Consider the following 21757-nt stretch of genomic DNA (forward strand, 5'->3'; position numbering starts at 1 on the left):
TGTGCTTAGTCCCCTCATTCATGTTTGAGTTTCTACCTATAGGAAGGTAGGAGCAAAATGGAGTTGTGGTCATATTTGCCGAAAGGAGGGCGGGGGAGGGCCTTGTATGCATCGCGGAAGTTAGAGTAACGAATGTCCAGTGTTTTTCCAATGCCAGTGCTACAATCAAAATGCTGACAATCAATATGCTGAGAATTTAGGGAGCCTTCTTCTCAAATTTGCTTTTTAAAAAATCTCCAGCTACAGTAAATGCAGCCTCAGGATATATGGTTTCCAGTTTGCATAAAGTCCAGTGAAGTTCCTTGAGAGTCGTCGTGGTATCGGCTTGAGGGGGGATATACACGGCTGTGACAATAACCGAAGAGAATTCTCTTGGGAGATAATGCAGTCGGCATTTGATTGTGAGGAATTCTAGGTCAGGTAAACAAAAGGACTTGAGTTCCTGTATGTTGTTACAATTGCACCATGAGTCGTTAATCATGAAACATACAACCCCGCCATTCCTGTCTGCGCGATGCACTGAGAATCCAGGTAGCTGTACTGACTCCGACAGCATATCCCGAGAGAGCCATGTTTCTGTGAAACAGAGTATGTTACAATCCCTGATGTCTCTTTGGAAAGCAACCCTTCCCTGATTTGTCAACTTTGTTATCTAGGGACTGGACATTAGCAAGTAATATACTCGGAAGCGATGGGTGGTGTGCGCACCTCCGAAGTCTGACATACCGACGACACATATACACACACTTTCACAATCATCATATGCTGTTTTTGATTTGACTCTTATTATTATCTATTCTGCTGTCTAGTCACTTTACCTTGCCTTTATGTACATACCTTGTCCTTCTGCACATTGATCTGGTACTGGTTGTGTATAGCTTCATTCTTGTCTATTTTATTCATCTTGTGTTACTTTTGTGTTGTATTTTTCCTAATTTATTCTTTTTAACTCTGCATCGTTGGGAAGGGCTCGTGAGCAAGCATTTCTCTGTAAAGTCTACACCCGTTGTATTCTGTGAATGTCACAAATACAATTTGATTTGAACTCACAACCTCTTATTTCACGGCATTACGATCTTCCTGCTGTGCAACCATGTCTGTGTCAATGACTGAATTCACCTGTATTGCTACACTTTGCACTTTGAAGTAAATCTCTCTGTTAAAAGTACCCTCAAGAAAAACGATTTTATTTATCACAGTAATTCAGGAGTAACATTAAAACAGATAAATATTCCCCACCAACATGAGACAACTATACAAAAAACCCTAAAATAGCTTAAATACACTGCATAACCATAAGTATGTGGACATCTGCTTGTCGAACATCTCATTCCAAAATCATGGGCATTAATATCGAGTTGGTGTCCCCTTTGCTGCTATAACAATCTCTTCTCTTCTGGGAAGGCTTTCCACAATATGTTGGAACATTACTGCGGGGACTTGCTTCTATTCAGCCACAAGAGCATTAGTGAGTTCGGGCACTGATGTTGTGCGATTAGGCCTGACTTGTAGTCTGCTTTCCAATTCATCCCAAAGGTGTTCGATAGGGTTGAGGTCAGGGCTCTGTGCAGGCCAGTCAAGTTCTTCCAAACCGATCTCGACAAACCATTTCCATATGGACCTTGCTTTGTGCATGGTGGCATTGTCATGCTGAAACAGGAAAGTGCCCAAACTGTTGCCACAAAGTTGGAAGCACAGAATTGTCTAGAATGTCATTATATGCTGTAGCATTAAGATTTCCCTAAACTGGAACTAAGGGGCCTAACATAAACCATGAAAAAAGTACCAGACCATGATTCCTCCTCCACCAAACTTTACAGTTGGCACTATGCATTGGGGCAGGTAGCGTTCTCCTGGCATCCGCCAAACCTAGATTAGTTTATCTAACTGCCAGATGGTGAAGCGTGATTAATCACTCCAGAGAACGTGTTTCCACTGCTCCAGAGTCCAATGGCGGCGAACTTTACACCACTCCAGCCGACGCTTGGCATTGCGCATGGTGATCTTAGGCTTGTGTGCAGCTGCTCAGCCATGCAAACCCTTTTCATTAAGCTCCCGACAAACGTTGCTTCCAGAGGCAGTTCGGAACTCGGTAGTGAGTGTTGCAACCAAGGACTGATGATTTTTACGAGTTGCTTCAACACTCAGCAGTCCCATTCTGTGAGCTTGTGTGGCCTACCACTTCGTGGATGAGCCGTTGTTGCTACTAAACATTCCTACTTCACAATTACAGCACTTACTTGTGACTGAGGTAGATCTAGCAGGGCAGACATTTTGACGAACTGACTTGTTGAAGGTGGCATCCTATGACAGTGAAAGTCACAGAGCTCTTCAGTAAGGCCATTCTACTGCCAATGTTTGTCTATGGAGATTGCATGGCTGTGTGCTCGATTTTAAACACCTGTCAGCAACGTGTGTGACTGAAATAGCCGAATCCACTCATTTGAATGGGTGTCCACATACTTTTGTATATACAGTGTAAGTAAATCCAATCGATTTTGAAAATAGTGAGATTGACCGATAACTGACACAGAAATGGTGGCGTAGCAGGAAGATCGGAATGCCGTGAGTTTAAATCCCAGGTGAAGACATGTTGAATAGTAATTACTGTATACATTAACATGAACAATGTAATCATGTATGTCTAAGTGTGTCAAATATATAAGTTGAAAATATTGTATGTTAAAAGCACTGTTTGTGTGTGTGGGAGTCCCTGGCATTGGGACAAAGACAAAGAGCTATGAATGGATCAGTGGTTCACGAATCAGGGCCTCGATGGACTCAGCAACAGTAATAAAGGTTGGTGAGTATAAAAAAAAATAATCAACAACATTCCCCCTCAGACTTATGCCCTGTGGTCAACTGAAAAACAGAAAGAGAATCAAGACAGATAGTTCACCACTCACACATGTGCATGCCACATACAGACACACCGGCTCACACACACACATTAGTTCTCAGACAAACCATTTCCAGTCATGGGACACTACATCCTGTTAATGAGTTCACTGCAGATGCATTAAATCACTTCATTTGAATAGCAAACAGACAGACAAAGACTGAGAAGTTCACCTGGTATAGAGAGAAGAGAAATGTGTGTGTTTGTCAGGGGCAGATTGCAGGGCTGTATGGCCTTCTGTCACTTTGATCAGTTTACAGTTTCACCGCCTGAACCATGAAAACCCTCTGGCTGAGCAGAGATTCAGCATGACTAAGTGCACAAACACACATACACACACACACAGACATGCCCCATATGACCATGCAGAGATGAGGTGTGACGATGGGCCTCATGCGTTTGGCTTCTGCTGCACCTGCTCTCCTGTGTGTGTGTGTGTGTGTGTGTGTGTGTGTGTGTGTGTGTGTGTGTGTGTGTGTGTGTGTGTGTGTGTGTGTGTGTGTGTGTGTGTGTGTGTGTGTGTGTGTGTGTGTGTGTGTGTGTGTGTGTGTGTGTGTGTGTGTGTGTGTGTGTGTGTGTGCGTGCGTGCGTGCGTGCGTGCGTGTGTGCGTGTGTGTGCGTGCGTGTCCTTGTTTGATATTATTCCAGGACAAACACATTCTGCCAAATATTGACCAAATAGCTGGGAGGGTTGGACATGGTTCATGGTGTCCTCACTGTAGCATGTGACTATCAACATATGTACATGTGTGTGTGTTAGTGTTATGTGTACTACAGTGAACAGGGAACGGGAGAACACACAGTACTCAAGTATTGTCCTGTCCCCAATGCATAGCCTCTTGAACTTCTGTACCCTGACAGTAAGTGCAGCAAACTCTTAGCATTGTATTGATGACTATATTAATACAACTACAATTGTTACAGAAAGCCAAACAGCCTCCTTAGCTGGACCTAAACACATTTTGCGTCATACTCTGGAGCCTCCAAATATAATATCAATAAATAAAATATTACATTGTTTTTTACTGCCCTCAAATCTTTAGGTAAGCCTACAGCTACAGAGGAGAGGAATAACAGCTTATGATCTAATCTAGCAAAATGCCCTATCACACACACGTACACAAATACAATTCACATATTCGCCAACTGTGTCACATGAAATACAGTGATGAAAAGTTGTGATGAATAGCTGTCGCCCAACTGTCTCTACCCTCTGTGGAGGGAGGGGGTGCAGAGGAGGACTGAGGGGTGCAGGGGGGGGGGGGGGGGGGGGGAAGCAGAGGGGACCATAGAAGGGTGGGATGAGTTTAGAACGCGGCTTCAACATCCTCCCTCAGAAAACACCGGAGGCGAGACATTGCCTGTATGCCAGCTGACCAATCATATCAGTCACTGTCAGAGGAAGTGGTCACGAAGCAAAGGGCACGGACAACACAAACACACTGTGAAATAATAACATAAACTTCTATACCGTCTTAAACACAGTGTGCAATGAGTACAGATAAGATTCCACAAATAACACACACACAATACAGAATCCTCGCAAATAACACACACACAATACAGAATCCTCGCAAATAACACACACACAATACAGAATCCTCACAAATAACACACACACAATACAGAATCCTCGCAAATAACACACACAAAATACAGAATCCTCACAAATAACACACACACAATACAGAATCCTCACAAATAACACACACACAATACAGAATCCTCACAAATAACACACACACAATACAGAATCCTCACAAATAACACACACACAATACAGAATCCTCACAAAAACGCACACACAATACAGAATCCTCACAAAAACGCACACACAATACAGAATCCTCACAATAACACACATGGTGAATAACAAAAAAGAAAAATCACAAACCGCACGCACCCACACTCACAAAAACATGAAATGCACACCGATACAAAAGGAGAATAGGATTAGGAGAGCGAGTGAGAGAAAACAAAACCATCCCAGGACTGTTATCATTCTCCAAAAATACACATTCATCCAGTCATCAGAGGGATTGTACTGCTGTTTTGCACAGAAGTAACAGACTAAAGTGTTGAAACAAAGCGGTAAAATCAAACAGGAACAAAGAAAAGCCGAGCTGGGCCCATTGTGGATCCCAGGGGGAAGCTGGTGCATCATACCTCTGTACTCGTTCTCATTCTGGGGAGGTGGAGGTAGCACAAATATCTCTCCCGGCCACTTTGGGTTTGTTCAGGATTCACACCATGCCTGAGAATGGACACATCTTATCTTGTGGCAAAATATTCATAATAATGTTATATGGACACAACCTAAAAAAAACACAGTCCCCTACAGGCTCCCACAGTCCCCTACAGGCCCCTGCAGGCCCCCACAGTCCCCTACAGGCCCCTGCAGGCCCCCACAGTCCCCTACAGGCCCCCGCAGGCCCCCACAGTCCCCTAGGCCCCTGCAGGCCCCCACAGTCCCCTACAGGCCCCTGCAGGCCCCCACAGTCCCCTACAGGCCCCCGCAGGCCCCCACAGTCCCCTACAGGCCCCTGCAGGCCCCCACAGTCCCCTACAGGCACCATGTGATAAGCTATATTTTTTACATTTTGCCTTGCTCCCTTCTGCTGCAGCAAAATGCATCAAATTGAGACTTCTCCTAACTTTCCTTCTCCCCTGTGCTTCTCCTTTCTTGCTCTCTGCTTGCTCCCTCTACAAACACACACACACACACACATACTCACCTCATGTCCTGGGGGTAACAGTGATGGCTTGTGACAGCTCAGAACATGATGACATGGACAGCAGTCACAGAGCATCCAGTGGGGGAAATCCCCCTGAAATAAATATTGCACACACACCCAAACACACGGTGAGATACACACACACTCACTGTGACACTAACTCACACACACATCATACACTCCTCACTCTGGGAGATGAACATACAGCTAAGACAGGCAGGGAATGAAGCATCATAGACCATAGACCACCATAGACCATGAAGCACCATAGACCTGCCCCACTGACGGATGTACTGTTAACTCTGAAACTGGCGTGTGTGTGTGTGTGTGTGTGTGTGTGTGTGTGTGTGTGTGTGTGTGTGTGTGTGTGTGTGTGTGTGTGTGTGTGTGTGTGTGTGTGTGTGTGTGCGTGCGTGCGTGCGTGCGTGCATAGCAATACTTCTGGGGACCAGAAGTCCCCACAAGAATAGTAAACAAACAAAAAATTGACCAAATGGGGACATTTTGTTGGTCCCCACAAGGTCAAATGTTATTTCTAGGAGCTTTAGGGTTAAGGTTAGAATTAGTGTTAGGATCAGAATTAGGTTTAGGGTTAGAAGCTAGGGTTAGTTTTAGGGTTAGGTTAGGTTAGGTTTTTGGGTTAACTTTATGGTTAGGATATGGGTTAGGGTTAGGGTTAGGTTTTTGGGTTAAGGTTAGGTTTTCGGGTTAAGGTTAGGGTTAGGGTACAGGTTAGGGTTAGGGTTAGACTTAGGGGTTAAGGAAAATAGGATTTTGAATGGGACTGAATTGTATGTCCCCACACACAACTGCGCAAGACTGTGTATTGTCTCTGAAAGCACGAACCACCGCATTTAACCATGGCAAGGTGACTGGGAATATGGCAGAATACAGAGTAGTTATTCCCTCCATAAGGCAATCAAACAGGCGAAACGTCAGTATCCAGACAAAGTGGAGTCACAATTCAATGGCTCAGACACGAGACGTATGTGGCAGGGAAAACCAGTCACGTCACGGACACTGACGTCTTGCTTCCAAATAACACAGTGTCACCGACGCGGCCAGCTACCAAGGACTGTGGGCTCTCTTTCTCCGTGGCCGACGTGAGTAAGACATTTAAACGTGTTAACCCCAGACGGCATCCCTAGCCACGTCCTCAGAGCATGCCAGACGAGCTGGCTGGTGTGTTTACGGACATATTCAATCTCTCCCTATCCCAGTCTGCAGGAGCCCATGCGCTTCACGATGGCCAGCATTGTTCCTGTACCCAAGAATGCAAAGGTAACTGAACTAAATGACTATCGCCCCGTAGCACTCACTTCTGTCATCATGAATTGCTTTGAGAGACTAGTCAAGGATCATATCACCTCCACCTTACCTGTCAACCTAGACCCACTTCATTTTGCGTACCACCCCAATCGGTCCACAGACGATGCAATCGACATCACATTGCCCACTGCCCTAACCCATCTGGACAAGAGGAATACCTATGCAAGAATGCAGTTTACTGACTACAGCTCAGCATTCAACACCATTATACCCTCCAAGCTAATCATTAAGCTTGAGGCCCTGGGTCTGAACGCCGCCCTGTGCAATTGGGTCCTGGACTTCCTGACGGGTGGCTCCCAGGTGGTGAAGGTAGGAAACAACATCTCCACTTTGCTGTTCCTCAAAACTGGGGCCCCACAAGGGTGCGTGCTTAGCCCCTTTCTGTACTCCCTGTTCACCTATGACTGAGTGGCCATGTATGCCTCCAACTCAATCATCAAGTTTGCAGACGACACAACAGTAGTGGGCTTGATTACCAACAACAACGAGGCAGCCTACAGGGAGGAGGTGAGGGCTCTGGGATTGTGGTGTCAGGAGAATAACCTCTCACTCAATGTCAACAAAACAAAGGAGATGGTCGTGGACTTCAGGAAACAGCAGAGGGAGCACCCCCCATCCACATCGACGGGACAGTAGTGGTGAAGGTGGAAAGTTTTAAGTTCCTCACGTACATATCACTGACGAATTGAAAAGGGTCCACCCACACAGACAGTGTGAATGGAGAGAGGTAAGAGGGATAGAAGAGAGATAGAGAGAGAAAGGAGGAACACATTCGTTTGTCTAGCGTGACATGAACCATGAGTCATAAACTCACTCAGTGACATGCCATCCTCAGTGCACCCCTAACAGTGCCAGAGGGTCTGCCCTAAAGGGTACTGTGAGATCATACCACGTGCATCACGCCCATAAATCCAGCATGACATCACCAGTGACAGTATTTACTTTTAATCAACATTTAGATTATTTGGGAAAGACGGCTGCACATGCGCACAAGCATGAACACATACGCATGCACACCAGTGGAGGCTGTGGCCGACGTGAGTCGGAGGACGGCTCATAATAATGGCTAAAATGGAGTGTAATGGCTGGAATGGAGTAAATGGAATGGGATCAAACACATGAAAACCCTCAAAAATGTATTTGATTCTCCATTCCGGCCATTCTTATGAGCCGTCCTCCCCTCAGCAGCCTCCACTGATGCACACACACACACACACACACACACACATTCACTCCTATATTTACACACACAACCAAATCTAGAACATGACATAGACAGAACGACAGGAAAAGTGTTTGTGTGAGGGACTAGCCAAGGAATCCAAGGTCATTCCGTTCATGTGTCTTCATATGGTGGTATGCCACCAATCAGGAAACAGCTAGAGGACATACAGCAAATCAGTGAACAGCTTGAGGAGAGCCAACCAACCAAAATCTTATGAGGCGGATCGGTAATTGGAAGCTGCATGTTGCAAGTTAATGTTGATTTCTCTATGTGTAACACAGAGATAATGTATCTGTGATAATGCTGCAACGGGGCAGTAGTTTGAAGGACAAAGTGACAAAGTTTGAAGGTCTGGTCTGTTTGCACTGTTATTCGTGTCTATGTCTGTCAATGTGTTTATCTGCGTCTGAGTAACAGAGAGAGAGTGCTTCTGTCCCCAACCAAGGAGGGCCTACAGCAGCACCTAGATCTCCTGCATAGATTCTGTCAGACCGTGCATAGATGGGCCCTGACCGTAAATCTCAGTAAGACAAGAATAATGGTGTTCCAAAGAAAGGTCCAGCTGCCAGGACTACAAATTCCATCTAGACACCGTTGCCCTAGAGCACACAAAAAACTGTACATATCTCGGCCTAAACATCAGCACCACAGGTAACTTCCACAAAGCTGTGAACGATCTGAGAGACGAGACAAGAAGGGATTTCTATGCCATCAAAAGAAACATAAAATTCAACATACCAATTAGGATCTGGCTAAAAATATTTCAATCAGTTCTAGAACCCATTGTCCTTTATGGTTATGTGAGGTCTGGGGTTCACAAAACGGGACAAACACCAAATTAAGACTCTACATGCATAATTCTGCAAAGAATATCCTCTGTGTACAACATAAAACACCAAATAATGCATACAGAGGAAAATTAGGCCAACACCCTCTAATTATCAAAATCCAGAAAAGAGACGTTAAATTCTACAACCACCTAAAAGGAAGCGATTCCCAAACCTTCCATAACAAAGTCATCCCCTACAGAGAGATGTAAGCAAGCTGGTCCTGGTGCTCTGTTCACAAACACTAACACACCCAACAGAGCCCCAGGACAGCAACACAATTAGACCCAACCAAACCATGAGAAAAAAATATATACAGTGCCTTGCGAAAGTATTCGGCCCCCTTGAACTTTGCGACCTTTTGCCACATTTCAGGCTTCAAACATAAAGATATAAAACTGTTTTTTTTTGTGAAGAATCAACAACAAGTGGGACACAATCATGAAGTGGAACGACATTTATTGGATATTTCAAACTTTTTTAACAAATCAAAAACTGAAAAATTGGGCGTGCAAAATTATTCAGCCCCCTTAAGTTAATACTTTGTAGCGCCACCTTTTGCTGCGATTACAGCTGTAAGTCGCTTGGGGTATGTCTCTATCAGTTTTGCACATCGAGAGACTGACATTTTTTCCCATTCCTCCTTGCAAAACAGCTCGAGCTCAGTGAGGTTGGATGGAGAGCATTTGTGAACAGCAGTTTTCAGTTCTTTCCACAGATTCTCGATTGGATTCAGGTCTGGACTTTGACTTGGCCATTCTAACACCTGGATATGTTTATTTTTGAACCATTCCATTGTAGATGTTGCTTTATGTTTTGGATCATTGTCTTGTTGGAAGACAAATCTCCGTCCCAGTCTCAGGTCTTTTGCAGACTCCATCAGGTTTTCTTCCAGAATGGTCCTGTATTTGGCTCCATCCATCTTCCCATCAATTTTAACCATCTTCCCTGTCCCTGCTGAAGAAAAGCAGGCCCAAACCATGATGCTGCCACCACCATGTTTGACAGTGGGGATGGTGTGTTCAGGGTGATGAGCTGTGTTGCTTTTACGCCAAACATAATGTTTTGCATTGTTGCCAAAAAGTTCAATTTTGGTTTCATCTGACCAGAGCACCTTCTTCCACATGTTTGGTGTGTCTCCCAGGTGGCTTGTGGCAAACTTTAAACAACACTTTTTATGGATATCTTTAAGAAATGGCTTTCTTCTTGCCACTCTTCCATAAAGGCCAGATTTGTGCAATATACGACTGATTGTTGTCCTATGGACAGAGTCTCCCACCTCAGCTGTAGATCTCTGCAGTTCATCCAGAGTGATCATGGGCCTCTTGGCTGCATCTCTGATTAGTATTCTCCTTGTATGAGCTGAAAGTTTAGAGGGACGGCCAGGTCTTGGTAGATTTGCAGTGGTCTGATACTCCTTCCATTTCAATATTATCGCTTGCACAGTGCTCTTTGGGATGTTTAAAGCTTGGGAAATCTTTTTCTATCCAAATCCGGCTTTAAACTTCTTCACAACAGTATCTCGGACCTGCCTGGTGTGTTCCTTGTTCTTCATGATGCTCTCTGCGCTTTTAACGGACCTCTGAGAGTATCACAGTGCAGGTGCATTTATACGGAGACTTGATTACACACAGGTGGATTGTATTTATCATCATTAGTCATTTAGGTCAACATTGGATCATTCAGAGATCCTCACTGAACTTCTGGAGAGTTTGCTGCACTGAAAGTAAAGGGGCTGAATAATTTTGCACGCCAAATTTTTTCCAGTTTTTGATTTGTTAAAAAAGTTTGAAATATCCAATAAATGTCGTTCCACTTCATGATTGTGTCCCACTTGTTGTTGATTCTTCACAAAAAATACAGTTTTATATCTTTATGTTTGAAGCCTGAAATGTGGCAAAAGGTCGCAAAGTTCAAGGGGGCCGAATACTTTCGCAAGGCACTGTAATTACTTGACACATTGGAAAGAATTTTAAAAACAAAGCAAACTAGAATGCTATTAGGCACTAAACAGAGAGTACACAGGGGCAAATACCTGACCACTGTGACTGACCCAAACTTAAGGAAAGCTTTGACTATGTACAGACTCAGTGAGCATAGCCTTGCGATTGAGAAAGGCTGCCATAGGCAGAACTGGCTCTCAAGAGAAGACAGGCTATGTGCACACTGCCCTCAAAAGGAGGTGGAAACTAAGCTGAGCTTCTAACCTCCTGCCAAATGTATGACCATATTAGAGACACCTATTTCCCTCAGATTACACAGACCCACAAAGACTATTAAAACAAATCCAATTTTGATAAACTCCAATATCTACTGGGTGAAATACCACAGTGTTCAATCACAGCAGCAATATTTGGGATCTGTTGCCACAAGGGCAACCAGTGAAGAACAAACACCATCGTAAATACAACCTATATTTACATGTATTTTCCCTTTTGTACTTTAACTATCTGCACATAATTGCAACACTGTATATAGACATATGACATTTGAAATGTCTTTATTCTTTTGGAACTTTTGTGAGTGTAATGTTTACTGTTCATTATTTATTGTTTATTTCACTTTCGTTTATTATCTATTTCACTTGCTTTGGCAATGTAAACATATGTTTCCCTTGCCTATAAAGCTGCCTTAATAAATTCCAAATGAATTGGGAGACAGACACAGAGATATAAGCGCGGAGAGAGACACACGTGAAACCGTGCATTCATTCGGCTTTAACTGGAGAGACAGTTTAGGCAGAAATCCCATATCTCTTCCATCTCATTACTCTGCGAGGGCTGGAGGATGGTTTGGACGGGAGGATGTAGGGATGGGCAGTGGTAACAGCGGAGGGAGGAGGGATGGAAGGGTATTTAGGGTGAAGGACGTGGGAAGGGTTGCATCTCCTCTGAGTCATCAAAGTCGGGCCAAAAGGCCTCCGATTCCATTAAACATGAACTCAGATTCGCTCTCCTTTTGTCTCTCTTGCTGTCACACACACTCTCTCTCCGTTTGCTGTTTTGTAAGAAACTGTTTCTTATACCGTTGTATAATTGGTGAAAGTTAATTAAAGATAGTTGATAGAATGCTAATTCATCTTTAGACCTGCTCCTGCTCAGAGCGGAGTTGCATTCCTCCGTTTTTAGAAATAAACCTGCAGTTACCGTTGACTATTTGTCTCTCCATCCCCTACCCCTCTTTTACCGACCACTCCCCCCCCCCCCCCCCCCCTCTCGTTCTCCTTCTGCACATCCCACGACACACAGAAGTCAAATGCAACGGTCTCCTGTGTCCAGTGTGTATGTGTTCAGATCTGTCTGCATCTGGAGTTCCAGATGACCCCTGACAGGATCTGTGGGATCCGTGTCAGGGTGTCTCAGAGGAAGGCTTCTGTTCCACAAGAGGCCAATAGAGACAATATGCGAAACGGATCTCATTCACTCTCCATGCATCAGGCTACTTAGAGCCAGGGCATTCAGCTTGGAATAATAACCTCCCTCTCTTTAGCTGGTGAGTGGTCATGAATCATCAAATGCGATACGAAGAAAGGATAGTGAAACAAAATGAGAGGAAGCAAGGGTAGAGTAAGGGAAATGCCCAAAAGAGGGAGAATAGAGAGAGCGGAAGAGAACAATAAAATGAAAGAGTATAAGGAGTCAAATGTGAGTAATCCTGTATGGTTACATTACGCAGGTCAGAGGGCACATTGCCTGGAGACAGCCTGGTGAAAGGCTCACCATGAACAGACAACCCCTTCCATGTGATGGAGCTAACAGCCGTGCACTAGGCAACAGGCCGGACGCACGGCTATGTCGATGCTCCATATGGGGTCACAGAGTAGACTAGCATAAGTGGGTCACCGGCCAGGGTAAACAAGTTAATGTGTTGATCATTGCATATCATATAGGTCAGACTGTGGAAACATGTGTTGGTTAAAAAGTGTTAAACACATATTCTGCCTTGTAGAATCAGTTCATTCTTGTCTTTTGGGACTAATTTTATTATTTTGATCTAGTGCCTAGTCCTTAACCAAACCCTAATCTCTACCCTTAAACAGTCTGAAAGAACTGGATGGTTGTGTCATCTGATTATTATAGCCTGCGTTTACACATGGAGCCCAATTGTAATATTTTTTTCCCCAAATGGCAAAAGAACACATCGGGTTGGTCAAAAGACAAATAATTGGGCAAAAGATCAGAATTGGTCTCTCTGTGTAAAACACATCCTTCTGGCTTCCATCTGTACCCAGGAGTGAACCTTATGAGGATATAAGGAGAGGAAGCCTCTTTGAAACATTGAGAGCCATTCCTCCCTCTCTAAAATAAACCACCATGCCTTAGAAAGAACTGTGACACCACCCTATGGCGGTTTGCAGTTATTACAGTTTAAAAAGGTGCAAATAAACAAAGCCAGCCACCAACTGAGAAGAAACACACCGGAAAGATTAACGGCTGAAAGCAGCAGGTGGCCGCGGCGTGCGAGCGATCACCTGGCGGGTGTTAACAAACACATGTGGAAGCGACAGGAAATTGATGGATCATGTTCTGTGGAGAGGCGATAGGATTGCCTGAGGGCGGGTGTCCTATACTCTGGTGCGTTTCCTCGACATGAAACAAACAGCAGACAGATCAGTGTGCATAATGTCTTTTATTAACGAACCACCACCTAAAGTCTAACACATCCAGAACACAAATCAATTGAGCACAATCAAAGCTAACTGCACCACAGCTCATAATACAAAAAAAAAAAAAAAGAACCTGTACAAAATGTGAATATTAAAAAGTTAATATCAAGCCTTTTATTTGGTATACAGATATTCATATATTTATTTATACAGTATATATATGTGCCACTGCAGTCAGACAAACTGATCATATTTAATAAGGAACAAAAATAAAGAGAAATAGAATAAGAGAAACTTCAGAGGAATACAGTGAAGCATGTTGTCGTGGTAACAATGAGCAACAGGAATGACGAGGTAAACAGCCAGGCAGAGAAACTAAACAAAAACAAACGGGAAGTTCTACAGAGAGGCAGCACAGTGGCATGGACCTTTACCTGTCAACTACATGGAGAGGTCCGTGTGGACACCCAAGTCTAAACACACACACGATCAGAAACACTAAAATACAGTATCATACACACACACACACACAACGCTGGTACATACCAACGCCAGGAATCATACAGATAGACACGTTCCTGCGCACACACCAGCTGAAGGACATTCAGAGCTAGAGAGATGAAATGGGTGTGTGCTGGACCAGTGGGAATGGAGTATAAAGAGAGGACAGAAGGGCAAGAGCGCTAAAGGAGAGATGGAGGGCAGTGCTACAACTGTCAGCGTGGTTGTCCCCCCCTGCTGGTCACTCTGAGTCTCGCTGGACCTCGGAGGCATCAGCCCTACAGATGGGACACGTCCTGTTAGCCTGGAGAGAGACAATGTCAGTTAACCCGCAGGGATGACTTGATCATTACAGGGAAACAACTCCAGATTTGAGGGAACTAAGAATGAAGACGTTTCACAGCATCTAGGAAAGTACGTTTGCCAACTAGTTGATCCTGAATTGTGAAATACTGGAGCGAGAGAAACTCACCCTGAGCCACTTGTCCACACACTTTCCATGGAACTCATGACTGCAGGGTAGAACCCGCAGCAGCTGACGAGACTCAAAGTCACTCATACACACCACACACCTGCAAATCAACAGTACAATGTTATTACAACAGAAACACCAACAGTATGATCCGATTGATAAATGCGGAGGATAATATCCTCATATTCCATTCTGATAGGGGAAGTACTCACAGCGTCTGTTCTGATTGGTGGTTGTTGGGGTTGAACCTATAGGAAGGCAGCTGTTCAATGTCTCCCTTGGTCAGTCCTCTGAGTTTGGCCTCTCCAAGACGCTCAGCCAGGTTGAGAAGGGCCTCATAGTTCTCCACCTCTCCGTCATCTACGTCAAGCTCCAGGCTGATGGCAGGGCCTGTTGGCTGGACTGGCAGCATGGAGCTGACAGAGGGAGAGAAACCCACTTACCTACAGACACTGTGTGCCTACACAGCGCATTAGAACTGAGGAGAGTGGCAGATACATGCTGTACATGAAAGCTCAGCAGTATTTACACAAATATGCTGTGCCACAAGGGTAGGTTTCTTCCACACAATATGGCAGCGTCTCCAGATTCTCTAAACTACAACTCCCATGATGTCGAGCTAGAGGCGGATGGTGGACTTACAGGAAGTAAGGCAGGAAACTGGGGTGGTAAGGCGAGGGTGGCAGTGGCTGCTGGGAGCGGTAGCGTCGTCCTGGGATACGTCGTGGCATGAAGCTGGGATACGACTGAGAGAAGAGATGTGGCATCGTCAACGTCGCTGGCAATACCAGATTTTAAAATAAAGCCAACAGGCTTTTAAAATGGCTTAAAAGATAATGATGCAACCATCACCCTGATGTGTGATAAAGGTGGTTTGAAGAGAATGGCAGCGAGAGACACTCACCACGCCAAAGAACTCCTGTGGCAGTGGATCATGGGAAAGGAAGTGGAGCTGTGTGGAGTGGGGGGGCAGGCCGGGGTGGGCTGCGGGGGGGTAGTGGAGACCCGCCCCTAAGGACAAGTGTTCCCCCAACAGCTCCACGTCATTCTCTATCCTCTGTAACGGCTAGGAGGGAGGGAGAGAGGGGGGGTTGATTACATGAGAGCAAGTGGAGCTACCCAAATAGTTAAATGATTACCTACAGCTTCAATTACTAACTGAAATACTGCTTTAAGTTGCTAATGGAGGTTCAAATTGCTAATGCCACTCACCGATCTGGCCTGCTGTGTGGGGTAGGGTCCAAACTGTCCAGGCTGGGGGAGGTGAGGGGGATGGTGGGGGAGGTGAGGGGGATGGTGGGGGAGGTGGGGAGGGGGCAGGAGAAAGGTGGGGTCACTGGACAGCAGGGAGGGGAATGGGTAGGGCATGGGCAGGTGCTGCACAGAGCATGTCTGCAGAACCTGAGACCGAGATGGAGCCATTTAAAATACACGATTCTATTACAATATCGATTACAGATAATGACGCATTATGTACACATGAAAATACATGCTGATGGAAAACGGAGGGAATTAGACCCATATGAAGTAGGCATACCGTGCGAACTATATCAGACAAACAGACAGGGTAGTTGAACTCACCGATGGAGGAACACTGCAGACAGGGTAGTGTTGTCCACTGAAGACCACCGAGCATGCTGGGAGCTGCGGGGGGGCAGAGCGGGGAGACAGGCCAGGGGGTGCGCCAGGGGGAGAGACCGGGTACGACACCTGAGAAGAACCCTGGGAGCAGAAGTCAAAAGGTCAGAATTCAAACCACCACGTCACCCGAACGCCCACATAGAAGGATAAAGATGCCTCTAATCACATTCAATAATGTTTGATTGGCAACTATAGAAACAATATGGCTTCTTGTTTCCCCACTGACCTGGTCATGAAGGTCCAGCACCACACTGCTCTGCTGCTGAGGGGGGTGCTGGGGGTGGGCGGCAGGGTGCATCAGCCTGGGGGACAGGTTAGGAGGGTGGTGGAGGGGGCGTGGGGATAGGTTGGGGGGGTGGTAGGGGCGCTCCTCTGGCCCCCGGGGGAGTTGCTGGTTGTAGGGGTAACTCTGAGGGGGGACGGGGTGGCGGTAGTTCTCATCCTGAGGCCCTGCTGAGAGGCCGTGGTGGGGGTGAGAATGATGATGGTGCGGGTTGTGGTGATGGTGGTGGTAGTGGTGATGATGATGTTGTTGTTGTTGGGGGTGAGAGTTGTGATGAGGGTGGGAGGTGAGACGGTCACGGCGGCCACGCTGGCGTCTCATTGGAGGACTGGGGAGAGAGGACACTTGACTTTATCACATCACAATTTATACCAAACATCCTCATCCTATCACAACAGATAATGCCCCAAGGAAAAAAATACTACACACGGATTCTGTGTCATTGACACACACACACACAAACATACCTGCGGCGGTTGCGAACAGGAGTGTGGCATCGCTCTGGCAGGTAGTGGGGGTGTGGCCTGCGACTGGGTGGGGGTGTGGCCCAGGTAGTGGGGGTGTGGGGTAGCTCCCAGGGACGAATGGGAGAGGATGGGGTGGAGGGAGGGGCAGAGCTCAGATCTAACATAGACTGCTGGGAAAGACGCTGTCGCTTTGGGCTAGGACTGTCCTCCATCTATAGATGAGACAGAGAGAGAGACAGCCACAGAAAGAGATAAGGGAGTAGAAAGACAGCATGGTGTTAAATAAGGCTACAGCATTCCTACTGCTGTGTTGGTACAACAGGGAGAGGTTAATATCCTCACCTTGTCCCGCTCATCACTGCAGATGTTATCAGGGTGGAAGTGCAGGACACCTACAGGCCACAGAGAATAACAGGAGGGTCAAGCCAGGCTATAGGCCACACAAAACCTCAAAGCTCAGACTTGGGTGGGCCTGGCTAACAGGTACACACCAGTAGTCATGCTCCTTTAAACCATGTCTGCAAGTACCATTTGTAGAGAAAGTAGCAGCCCAAATTGTCTACAAATATGCACATATTATAGCTGGATAAAGTCTGCTCTGTCTAGGGCAGGGTTTCCCCAAATTCATGTTTTTTCTCTAGCAATACACAGCTTCAAATCTACACGTTTTGATCATTTGAATCAGCTGCGTAGTGCTAGGGAAAAAAACAAAAAGTGCACCCCTTGGGGACCCGAGGATGAGTATGGGAAACTGGTGTAGGGCTTCAAATTGCCTGGTTCAGTCAGACAGTGTCTGCCACTGACAAGAGGGAGAACCACTCTAAGACGTAACAATAATCTTGCTGTTCTCAAATATAAAAACTACCCGCTCTGCTACCTCAATCTTACACAGACACAATCCCCTCCAATTGCCAACAGGCAGAGATGCCCTTGAACTGTGCGGATGGAGTTTGCTTTAAAACAGTCCTCTGAAAACACCTCCCTCCCCAGCCTCCCATCTCCAAACTAGCCCCCTCCCTCCCTCAGTCGCTTCAGAAACAACAGATCTGAGCGCAATCCCATCGCTCCTCTCTGCTGCTCTGTGAAGTCAGGGGAGAGTGACAGCTCAAAGACGCCCCGCCAGCAAAACAGAACAGAGCAGCCAGGCGACTGGCGCTCAGCTCCGACAGGAAGGGACAGAGATCCAGACATTGGGCTGGGTGAGGATTGCCAGGTTATAAGGCGTAGTCCTAGTATCTGGGCCTCAGCACAGAGCCAGCAGCTGCATACAACCCTGGTTCCAGGATTGAGCCACTAGTCTAAGCTGCTCTTCCACTAGCCCAAAACACACAGTTTATCTGTTTGAGCTCAGAGAGGGAGAGAAACTGTGGAAAAATGCACAGACATATTTTCAACACCTCCAAATCCAGTCCTAACACATTCCCCTGAAAGTGATGTTCAGAGGCGTGACATGCTGAGAGCTCTGCTCACAGAACACACAGACCGAAAATCACACACAGGGTATTCAAGTAGAGAGAGGCCTCTGCAGCTGCTTAGAGCAGGGAGTGTGTGCCACACAAGCATGTTCAAAAGTGTGCGTATGCGCAAGTGTTATTTTCGGTCTGGATGGCAAACATGCTATTACAAAAGCTCTCCATTAAAAGCTTGCATTCATAGGCCTTTCTGCCTCTAGGGAATCCACTCTGTTATAACTTTAACCCGTTTCTTTAGAGGTTAGTGGAAGCCACGAAAGACTACTGGGTAAACACAGACCGACGTCACTGTTGAAAGCATGACAGAGTAACCATTACTGTTTGAACATGCCATTATGGCTCATATGGGAAACTCTTCAGTGTGTGTTCCATCCCACCATAGGTGGCAGTATTCTCATAGCTCATTGACATCTGCCTCAGTGGTTGGCGATATCCAGATGTTCATAGTCATACCATTTCTGTACCACACCAGTGTATATGGTATTACCGAATGTGCACACAAGGGGCACCATTTAAAATAAAAAAAAATGCAAATGCAGGCACAAAAGAATTTAGGCAACAGGGATGTTGATCCAGGTGGTGCTTGAATGTCTCTGCTGTAACCAAGAAGCTTGATCTAGACATCTAGCCACTTCGCTAGCAAACTAAATGCATAGCTGGAACCCTGAGCTGGATATCATCTGACACGTCTTAGATTTCTTATATAATTACTGAAATTATAAAACGCAACAAGTAACAATTTCAAAGACTTTGCTGAGTTAGAGTTCATAAGGAAATCAGTCAATTGAAATATATTAATTAGGCCCTAATCTATGGATTTCACATGCCTGGGCAGGGGTGCAGGCATTGGTGGGCCTGGGATGACATAGGCCCACCCACTTGGCAGCCAGGCCCACCCACTGGGGGTAAAACATGGGACCAACACTTTACATTGAACAAAAATATAAAACACAACATAAGCAGTATTATGAAAAACCCTGGTGTACAGTATATCTCCCAGGCCTACTGCCTCAGACGTATATTACTACAACATAGAAATTGTGTAGCACAAACCATGAGTATTTTCTTTTCTGGAAAACAATTTAGGTTATCAAGCCATAACACATTCTGCACACCTCCATATGCTAATTTACCTTGTCCACAACTGTCCTGTCCAGCTCCCTCACTCCCCATTTGTTCAAAGCTCCCTTAAATGCTCTGAGAATGTGTTCATGTTGTTTGGAAATCTAAGCAATTTATAGGTCAGGCAGACTGGATGGACGGGCCATTCGCATAAAGCAGTGAGGAAACTACTAACTGAGTCACACAGCCCATTCCTTGCATAGCCACCTGACTACAGACAACACTAGAGGTTCAAATATGGTTGTTGGCATCTTATCTTTTTAGACAAAAAGCTAGAACATTGCACTGACGAGGAGGAAGACTGCACTGTTTACATGTCAAGCCTGGCACATGCTAAATCACAAAAGGTACACTAATGTATGCACGGGGTGTGCTACATCTAGATTCGTATGGAAAGGGAGCCTTGAAGCTTACCGGTGCCGGGGTGTCTGTGTGCTCCGTGGGAAGGGTGGCGTTGCGCCCCACCGGACAGGTAGTTCCCCTGGGTGTGCTGGTTCTCCGAATAGCTACCGCGCGCTCCGTGCGGAACCCAGCCGGGGTTGTTCTGTTGAGGGTAATTCACCCCGATCCCTCCGCTGGCATTCATCATGTTCCCATTGTTGATTGTGTTATTGCCGTTGCCACCACCGTTCATGCCATAATGAAAGAAACCTGAACGTGACCGAGTCCTCGGCGGATCCATGGCTGAAGGAGGCGGTGGTAGGTGGGCGTAATGGAGGTATATCTGGGAGAGATGGTTTGCCGTAGCCTCCCTCTCGCCTGGCCGCCACTCCTTGCTATCTTCCTAATCGGCCTGTTCTAGAGAGTATCTTCCTTCGCATGAACCGCTTGGTTTGGGGCGTAGGTAAAACGGAAAGCGGCGGGTGTACGAGTAGTCCTCTACTGTCGTTCGTACACCATCAGCAGCGATGGGTATTTCCTGTCAACTCTCCCCTCTGCCGGTGTTGCGCGTCACTGTCAGTCAACACTCCAAAAACGGCTTTATTTGTATCCCTAGAGGTCGATTTGGTATGTTAGTTTGTTCTGTCATTGCAATACACCGTGTGCAATCGAAACAAAACAAACAATACAGATAGGTACATAACAAAAACTTTAGTGAATGTATCTGGGCTGTACCCCTTCGGGTTTTTTCTATTGTCTTATCAGCTATGAAGCTTGGTTGGCGACTAACGTTACTGGCTTTCTACTTTTCCTGGTGAAATGGCACGCAAGCTAGCCAGAGTTCACATTCAGTTAGCTAGTTAGAGTATTTGCTAGTTTGATAACGTTAACACACAGCTGGTGTTGTAATAATATTAACTGTCGCTAGCTAGTCAAAACTTAGCTTGCTGCTGTTTAGCATATTAAAGCTAGCTGGATCGCGGGCTAGCTTACGTAAGCTAACAAAACCACGGTTCAGAAGTGCTAAATTCCTACATAAAACCTTCCTGTAATATTTCTGATTCTACATTACTAACTACGATTTGTTACTACTAAGATTTTAACTCAACCCGTCGTTAACGAATTTATTGCTAACATGAAAGCTATCTTGGCTAGCAGGAGGAAAACAATTTCGCTGCCGACATTACCAAGCCTTACAGAGAGTTAGCAAGAATGTCTGCTCATTGGCATGCATGCTGCTAACCTTTTTAGACGATGTTGGTTGATCCGAGATAGGCGCGGTCGAATGCCTTGCCTGATCTTCAAATAATGTTGTTCTTCATACGATTTAAATCCCCACCACGAAATGTACATTCACGGCTGAAGCTAGTGGTGTTTTCTCTGGAGATGTCAGTGGGGAACGTAAATGGAGATCAATCATTGGGATTTTCAGATCTCTGGTCAGACCGATCTAATCGAGTACATAAATCTCTGACGACACATTTGTTACATTGTGCAAAAATCCTCAAAGACATACCACACCTAGAATATATTTATTAGTGCATTTGTTTTATTTAAAACCAGTGGTGTCTTTTTCAGGACATATTGTTGATTATCCCGATAACAAAAGATCACTGCATTGATTCGCTTTGTCTGGTAAACGACTGGGAAGAATCAACCTAATTAATAATTCAGTAGTCTTGTTTCAGTACTAAGGAATTGGGTTTGGTATCAGCCAGTCAAAAGTTTGGACACACCTACTTTAAGGCTTTTTCTTTATTTTTACTATTTTCTACATTGTAGAATAGTGAAGACATC

General features: G+C 45.6%; 1 protein-coding gene across 2 annotated transcripts; it reads right to left on the reverse strand.

Moving 5' to 3' along the window:
* Nucleotides 1-13625: 13625 nt before the first annotated feature.
* On the reverse strand, nt 13626-21378 carry LOC139366281 (E3 ubiquitin-protein ligase RNF38-like). Of its 2 annotated transcripts, XM_071103579.1 has the most exons (12): nt 21204-21378; nt 19994-20572; nt 17328-17377; nt 16986-17197; nt 16462-16846; nt 16176-16316; nt 15807-15995; nt 15499-15660; nt 15237-15340; nt 14807-15010; nt 14595-14694; nt 13626-14426 (listed from the first exon to the last, which is right to left on the reverse strand). In XM_071103579.1, exons 2-12 carry the CDS (start codon nt 20259-20261, stop codon nt 14364-14366), a joined length of 1878 nt encoding a protein of 625 aa, XP_070959680.1. In that variant the 5' UTR covers nt 20262-20572; nt 21204-21378; the 3' UTR covers nt 13626-14363. The 2 variants fall into 2 exon arrangements, with proteins under 2 accessions (XP_070959680.1, XP_070959682.1); XM_071103581.1 differs by lacking the exons at nt 17328-17377; nt 21204-21378 and having other exon boundaries at nt 13629-14426; nt 19994-20032.
* Between the last annotated feature and the right edge of the window lie 379 nt (nt 21379-21757).

Source organism: Oncorhynchus clarkii, chromosome 14 (assembly GCF_045791955.1).
Source record: "Oncorhynchus clarkii lewisi isolate Uvic-CL-2024 chromosome 14, UVic_Ocla_1.0, whole genome shotgun sequence".
NCBI classification, from domain to species: domain Eukaryota; kingdom Metazoa; phylum Chordata; class Actinopteri; order Salmoniformes; family Salmonidae; genus Oncorhynchus; species Oncorhynchus clarkii.

Bases quoted from the DNA above. Each gene is read 5' to 3' on its own strand.
- LOC139366281 (XM_071103579.1), bottom strand. From the start codon at position 20,261: ATGGATCCGCCGAGGACTCGGTCACGTTCAGGTTTCTTTCATTATGGC. The intron at 17,198-17,327 runs GTGAGGATATTA...TCTCATCTATAG, and splicing joins GCAGTGATGAGCGGGACAAG to ATGGAGGACAGTCCTAGCCC. The intron at 16,847-16,985 runs GTATGTTTGTGT...CTCTCTCCCCAG, and splicing joins CCTGTTCGCAACCGCCGCAG to TCCTCCAATGAGACGCCAGC.